Raw genomic sequence first — 8,198 nt, forward strand, 5'->3', positions numbered from 1 at the left:
AGGGACCAGTCATTGGAGAAGGATACCATGTTTAGTAAGGTAGAGAGTCAGAGAAAAAGAGGAAGACCCCCAGTGAGATGGATTGGCAAAGTGGCTGCATCAATGGGCTCACGTGCGGCAACAATTGTGAGGTTGGCCCAGGACCAGGCATGTTTTGTTCTGTTGTCCACTGAGTCACTATGAGTTGGTACCAACTTGATGGCACCTAACAACAATCTGCTGAAACAGTGGATAATATCCTGGTAGCAATGTGCATACCTAGAACCTAGATTTTGGTTCTTAAAGTCTATTCCACACTCAAAGGATACTGGGACCCTTGAAAAAATAAATGCCTGGTTCTGGTGCTCAGTTAGGGATGGTATGAGATGAGTCAGAACCATTTGATTACTAGAAAGGAAGTGTTCTATAGTATCATGGCGGCATGTGTATAAAGGACACAGGACCAGGTAAAAGGAGCTACAATGGCCAACAATGCAATAGGTTGAGGATCAAATATGTAAAAAGGTAGTAACAGTTAGTACTCCCCTACATAAATTAGAAAACCATTAGTCCACACCAATAATAGATAAACAAGAAGAAAAAAACTTTCCATATACCAGAATGCCATCTTATAATCTACAGAGAGTGATAAAGTTGGCAAAATCATCACTTTTACAACTGTCAGTAAAGATTAGTCCAAGCAAGATTCATCAATGGATGCTAAGTTTAAAAGAGAAACTGATAAGGAAGAGGAGACGCTTAATTGAAGGTCTTCCTCTCAAATTGCTTATTATTTGCAAAGGGGGCAACAGCAAGTACACAGAGAGAAGCCAGACAACACTCTAGCCTGGTGCTCAAAACTAATATCACAAGTGAGGGCAGACAGACTTTCTGGACCTCTGGGATCTGGCCCATCTGAGAAGGATACATCACTATGCAATATAGCTACAAACGTATAACCTAATCACAAGAAAACAGCAGACAATGCCAATCTGAAGAACATTTTGTAAAATAACTGAACTGAATGATTCATTCAAAAAGGTCAGGGTTATGAAAGACAGAGAATGGCTGAGGAATCATGCCATGTTAAAGAAGACTAATGAAAAGTGAATAAAAGGGCTTAGGAAAAGTGACAAAATGGGAACACAGACTCAGATTAAAGTATTGTATCAATGTTTTCCTGAGTTTAATAACTATACTGTGGTTATGGAAGAAAAAAAGAAAAAAAACACTACTGAATTATTAAAAGGCAAAAAACAGAGCATGAAATAAGCAAACTGTTTTCAAAAACTAATGTATGTATATAAAAAGCAAAAAATTAATGTATGTATATAGAAAGAAAACAATAAAGCAAAATGACAAACTAAAAATGAATGAATATTTATAAAGGACATCTGTTAGTGTGATGTACTATTCTTGCAACTTTTCTGTAAGTTTTATGTTATTTTAAGCTAAATTTTTCAGAAGTCTGTTTTGGCTTTAAATTTCTGTAATTTAAAATGGAAAGAAAGGCCAGTTACTATAGAATCAGTATACAGGATGTCAATGAAAGACACATAAAAAAAATAAGTAGTACCTTTGAATGAACTTCTACCCCTTACTTCCTGTCACTCAAAGTTTGTATTTGCTATATAACAAAAGAACTGTACTTCTTTAAATCAGCTCCTTAGCATAACTTGTTACGTTTGTATTGTCCCGTTAGGAAGCAATCTAGTAAATGAACTGCACACTAGATCATAAACAGATTAAACCCAGATATGTCCCTACTAATAAGCAAACTGACTTGGTATCAGGTACTAAGTGGGAAGATTCTAGGAAAACAATCCTTAATGAAAAGAACAACTCAAGCATCTGTGTCAGAAGCCTCTCAAAGTATCCGTTAACATCCACAGAAAGCCACCCAAAGCACATAACCACTGTGAATTCAGTAACTGAGCTTCAGTCATTTGAAGTGCAGCTAAAAAGAAATAAATCAAAGAGGGAGAGAAAGGTTCTTCTCCACTATTGGAGTCTTTATACCAATTCTCGAAATAACTGGTGATGGTGGTTATGTGTCATGGAATCAGTTCCGAATCACAGTGACCCTCTCTAAGGTTTTGAGGCTGACAATCTTTATGGAAGCAGAAAGCTCCTGTAAATCTTTCTTTTGCAATACCTCTGGAAGTTTCAAACTGTTGACCTTGAAATGAGTAGCCCGACTTGTAACCAGTATGTTACCAGAGCTCCACCAGGAGGTCATTTTTTTCCATTAAAGGGCTATGCTGCTTATATAATGGACCAAGTTTAAAATTAGACAGTTTTTATTACTGTTATTCCTGTTTAACTGATTTCATAACAAAAAATTATTTCCTGGTTTTTCATAAATGAAATCCATTTCTCCTATAAATACAAGGGCAAAGTTACAGATGATAAAAACTCATATGTAAAATAAAGTAGCTTTCAAACAAAAGTCACATAAAAATTCCTACTTATTGAACCAAGTTGATTTACAAACATGATCATAAATGATAGTCTTACGTCACTATCAAAGAAGGTAACTTTTTTTTTTTTTTTTATTTCAAAGAAGGTAATTTTTAACACAAGAATTCCATGGGTCAGTTTTAAAATGCAAAAATACTTAACAGCTCCTCATAACACAATAAATTCTATAATTCTCATAACACTCTTTGACACATGATGCTAAAAACCAACCTCAAAATAAATATTATAGCAACGCATCATATATTTTCAAATGTAGTAACAAACATGCTTTGTAGAGTGCCCATAAAATGTTAGCTGGATGTTTTTAGTAAAGTCTACATGATGTAACACTTATCTGAAGAAAAAAGCCAAGAAAACTAACATTGTTTTCCATTCGTAACAATACTTAAAAAACAGAATCAAGGTCTCTCCCCCACCCTTTCAGGTCAGCAAAATTTAACCTAATAAACGGGAAATTACCTGAAGTAGTTAACATTCAAGGGTAGAATTAATGCACATGTGTATCCATGGCTTCACGTCATACACGTCTGTCTGCACCCCACACCATGACAGCCAAGGACAAATGCAGCACCAAGAAACAGCACAGAGCAAAAAGCAGGACAACAAAGAGCAGAGAAAAGGAAACTTCAGTCATTGAGACAAGTTCATCAGAAGCAGCACAGGAATTAAAGCTCAGAATTCTATTCCAAGAAAAGCTTGAGATATTAACAACAACAACAATAGTAAAGTAACAACAACACAGGAAAAGGGATGTGCGACACACAAATATAATCTGCCCAATGTGCTGCTCTAATTGTGTGTATTTCTAACTTCAGAGGACTGGTTATGCCCATAGTTAGGAATGTAGAAAATCATTTCTGCAGTTGCTCAGTTTTTTTAAAGTGACATTTAAATTAGTAACTATACCAAGAAGTAATCTTTTCTCATGGTATCTGACTTATTCCCACTTTAATAGTCACAATCTCTAAGTTTTAAGATAATTTTCCATTTGGTGGGAAAAGATTTGCGAGTTGTGTCATTAATGTTCAAGCACAAAAGCTCACAATTCTTAACAATTATATGGATGAATGATAAACAAATACAAAGTAGACTGTTTTAGAGCACTCTCCAAAGTGAATTACACAGAAAAGACAGAGAAATGATTGGAGGGCAAAGCTACATTTCTTCTCTCATTGATTTAGAACTTTTGAAAATAATCTTATCACACAAACTCAAGAAAGGAAAAACTTTCTAAAAAAGAAAGAAGAAAGACTTAACATGAGAGTAAGTGAAGGGTTAGTAAAATCTAGATTTTAGTACCTGTGCTAGAGTGATTATCAGTGGAATCAAGCCTGATTAAATCTCGGACGAAGACTGTGTGCTCCCCACTGTTAGCATCATTAGAACTATCCACGCTACCGTGGCTCACCGTGTCCCCGTCACTTCCACCTGCGGCACTCTGAGGAGCTGAAGATAAGGACAACACTTCAAAACACATGCACTGAAAACCCCATGCACTAAACATGAATGACCCACAGTTCATCTATGTTTGTACAATACTTTCTAAGTTTCTGAAAAAATTAAAACCTAAAAAGTATTTTGAACAAAGTTTATGAGTGAGAACTGATTTTAAAAATAGTGGGTTTGTTTTTATGGTTATAATCTATGTCTTTAGTTGTTTGTCACATTATTAACCACAATGTCATCTAAGCTTTTTTTTAACCTCAAATAATTAAAGCTTCATATACCTATGAAGCTTATGATTCAATGGCAAAGTATCTTTGCAATCACATGTATTACCTGATATTGAGGAGCCTTGTGACTTCTGCACAGTCTTTTTAAGTGGCTGTCTAAATTGTGCCAAGCCACGTACCACGTTCCGTACCTTCGTCCATAAAAAGATACCACTGCGGGTACTGCTAGGCCATGAGCTCTCCAAAACAACCTCAATGTTTTTTAAAAAAAATAAATATTAGGGTGATTTTTTAAAAACATACACACACACAAACACGTAAAAAGAAGTACAATTCCAAAATTGCCTCTAATAGAAGTACCATAAATATTAATAAGTATAAAATAATCGTAATAAGCAGCATATATTGCCTAATTTCAATCCCACTTACCTTATTATAATAACCATAAGTAATGGCATTTGGCTTTATCTTGGCAGTTTTCATTTCAAATAAGACTCTTACTGCTAATATCGGATGGCCCCAAAGTCCACAAAGTTGCATTACTACTCGGTAGCACACCTAATACAAAAATAACATCAGAGATCAGCAGCTAGCATATTTAGTCTGTGATTTGTAGATATTTTTAAACAACTTCATTCAATTTTTCTCATAAAGTCACTGAAAGCACTATTTTCTCCTTCATTCTAGTGTGAGAGTGTCAGTAAATTACTTAAAAACCTATTTATTAATGAAAATGCCAGCATTATAATTAAGTTTCAAATAAGACAAATGGACACATACTTGTTTCTGATCTTTTTTTCTTTAAAAAAAAAAATCAATCAATCAATCAAGTATTGCTCAAACCTCCTATGTGCCCCTCTTCAATCTCATTTCTTTCCATTCCTGAGCTCTCTCCTTTTGAATTTGCATTTTAATTTATATTCTAGCTCTAAATATTTATAATGTTGTTGGTGTTGTTAAGTGCCATCAAGCTGGTTCTGGCTCATACTAACCCTGTATAGGGTTTCTAAGGCTATAAATCTTTGCAGGAACAGAAAGCCTCATTTTTCTTTTGCAGAGCAGCTGGTGGGCTTGAACTGCTGACTTTGTAGTTAGCTGTCCAGTACTTATGATGCTACAGAGTTACCATGCTCCCCATATTTATATTAAATATGCAAAATATTTTAAAAGGGGAAAACAACAAAGAGAAAGGTTAAATAAATGCTTCTGTTTTCTCAATTGTTAGTTGGAGGATAGATGTTACTACCTAACTGTAGGATACTTCAAGAAGCCCTAGTGGCTAAAGGGTTATGTGTTGTGATACTAATTTCACGGCAGACAGTTCAAACTCACCAAGTGCTCTAAGGGAGCTGTCTATTCCCATAAAGATTTACTGTCTCAGAAACCCTACTGAACAGTCCGACTGTGTTCTACAGTGTTGCTGCTATAGGATCAATGAGTCAGAATCAACTTGCTGGCAGTGGATTAGGTTTGGGTTTTAAGATGGTCCTGAGGCTCAAGAGAATTTATGTATGGAAACTGCAGTGAACGATATTGAGTGCTTACTCTGAGCCAGCATTAGTACCACAACTCCAGGCACTTTACATATATTCACTGACCGAAAGCAGTTCAATTACCTTTATGAAGAAGGTATCATATATTATAATCTGTATTAATGGACTGGCTCCCAGGGGACGTCTTTTGATTATTACAACTGGGATGGAAGGGGGGGGCTTGTACCACTGGCATCCAGTGGGTAGAGGCCAGGGATACTGCTAAACATACTACAGTGTATAACAGGACAGGCCCCCACAATAAAGAGCCAGACTGTTAATACTGCTAAGGTTGGTCTGTTTTCAGATGAATCAGTTGAAAAACATGTTGTATAACTCACCCTAGGACACAGACTCTAAGTGAAGAGCCACTTGCTTAAAGTCTATTCTCTGTTGCTATTGCTGTTGTGTGCCATCAAGTCGGTTCCAACTCATAGCAATCCTATATAGGGTTTCCGAGAGTGGCTGGTGGGTTCGAACTGCCGACCTTGCTGTTAGCAGTCCAGTGCTTATCCTACAGCACAATGTCAGGACCCCATTACTTTCTATCAGCTCCAAAATAAACTTATTAAAAATAACAAAGTTGTTATTATTTAAATAACCTGGCCTCAGTAAGAAGGTCTCTGCTTTATTCCAAAGAAGTAGTTTTAAATAAATATACTTAAAAATAAACAATAAATACAAGTGTGGAATGGGCTCAGTGATATAACGTTGTGGGGAGTGCAACTGATGACATGCAACAAAATGTGTATGAATGACCAACATCCATTCTTGATAAAAACACTCAACAATGTAGAAACTAAAGGGAAATTCCTCAACATAAGAGTATTTATACAAACCAACAGGCAACATCACTCTCAATGCAGAAAAATTGAAAGCATTCCCCTTGTGAACAGGAACCAGGCAAAGATGCCCTTTATCACTACTCTTATTCAATACTGTGCTGGAAGTCTTAGCCAGAGCTATAAGGCAAGACAGGGAAATTAAAGTCACCCAAATCGGCAAAAAAGTAAGACTCTATTTGTAGATGATATGATCTTATACATAGAAAAATCCCAAAGACTCAGCAATAAAATTATTGGAATTCATTGAAAGATAAAATGAAGTGGCACGGTACAAGAACACTATACAAAAATCAGTGGTATTGCTCTGTACTAATAAAGATGACTCTTAAAAGGAATAAGGAAAAAATATTCTTTAAAATAGCCACCCAAAGATGAAATGATGAAATACTTAGGTATAAATACAACCAGAGAAACAAAACACCTATACAAAGAAAAATTAAAAACACTACTAAAGAAATCAAAAGACATTTACAAAAATATAGGAATGTACCATGCTCATGGAGAGGAAGACTTAACATTGTGAAAATGTCAATACTACCCAAAGCAATCTATAGATATAATGCAATCCCAATTGAGATTCCAACATCATTCTTTGAATAGACAAAAAACGATCACGAAATTTTATAAGGAGAAGAAAGTGACCATGGATAAACAAAGCACTGCTTAAGAAAAAGGACAAAGTATGAGTCCTCTCTTTCCCCAAAGTACAAAATTACTATACGCCAAAGTGGTCAAACAGCCTGGTTCTAATAAAATGAATGACACATATCAAGAAACAGAATTGGAAACTCAGAAGTAAATCCATCCACATAAAGTCAACAGATCTTTGACAACACTCTCTCCAACAAAAGGTGCTGGCAAAACTGGAAATCTATTTGCAGAAGAATGAAACAAGACCCATACTTCATACCATATATAAAAACAAACTCAACATGGATTAAAAACCTAAATGCAAAACCCAGAACTCTAACGATCATCAATGAAAAACTAGGGGCAAACTCAGGGGCTCTAATACATGGCATACAAACACTATCAAACATTACAAAACATGTACAAGCAGTAGAAGACAAAACAGATGACTGGGACCTCCCAAAAATTAGAAACTAATATGAATCAAAAGATTTCGCCAAAAGATTAAAAATAGAGCCCATAGACTAAGAAAAATTTTTCTGGAATGATATATCAGACATCTCTTTAACAACCTACAATATACAGATGATTCAACCTTTGCTTGCTGAAAGTGAAGAGGACTTAAAATACTTACTGATGAAGATCAAAAACCAGTCTTGTATGGGTTGCATCTCAATGTAAAGAAAACAAAAATCATCACCACTGGACCAATAAACAATATCCACATAAATGGAAAAAAGATTGAAGTTGTCAAAGACCTCAATGTACTCGGATCAGCCATCAACACTAATGGAAGCAGCAGTCAAGAAATCAAACAACGTATTACATTAGGCAAATCTGCTGCACAAGACCTCTTCAAAGTGCTGAAGAGCAAAGATGTCAGTTTGAGGACTAAGGTGCACCTGACCCAAGCCATGGTATTTTCAGTAACCTCATATGCATGCGAAAGCTGGACCGTGAATAAGGAAGACTGTAGAAGAATTGATGCTTTGGAGTTATAGTATTGGGAGGAGAATATTCAAAGTGCTATGGGCTGCCAAAAGAAGAAACAGATCTAC

General features: G+C 35.7%; 1 protein-coding gene across 1 annotated transcript in view; it reads right to left on the reverse strand.

Annotated features, from left to right (window-relative positions):
• The window catches only part of DENND4C (DENN/MADD domain containing 4C), a 105,286-nt gene that overhangs the window by 41,717 nt on the left and 55,371 nt on the right, over positions 1 to 8,198 (reverse strand). Inside the window, exons 17-18 of the mRNA XM_006864471.1 lie at positions 4,563 to 4,691; positions 4,240 to 4,384 (exon numbers count right to left, since the gene is read on the reverse strand). Of these exons, the coding sequence (XP_006864533.1) occupies positions 4,240 to 4,384; positions 4,563 to 4,691 (274 nt within the window). The remainder of the gene's footprint in view (positions 1 to 4,239; positions 4,385 to 4,562; positions 4,692 to 8,198) is intronic.

This window comes from Chrysochloris asiatica, unplaced genomic scaffold, assembly GCF_000296735.1.
Source record: "Chrysochloris asiatica unplaced genomic scaffold, ChrAsi1.0 scaffold00065, whole genome shotgun sequence".
In the NCBI taxonomy this organism is placed as follows: domain Eukaryota; kingdom Metazoa; phylum Chordata; class Mammalia; order Afrosoricida; family Chrysochloridae; genus Chrysochloris; species Chrysochloris asiatica.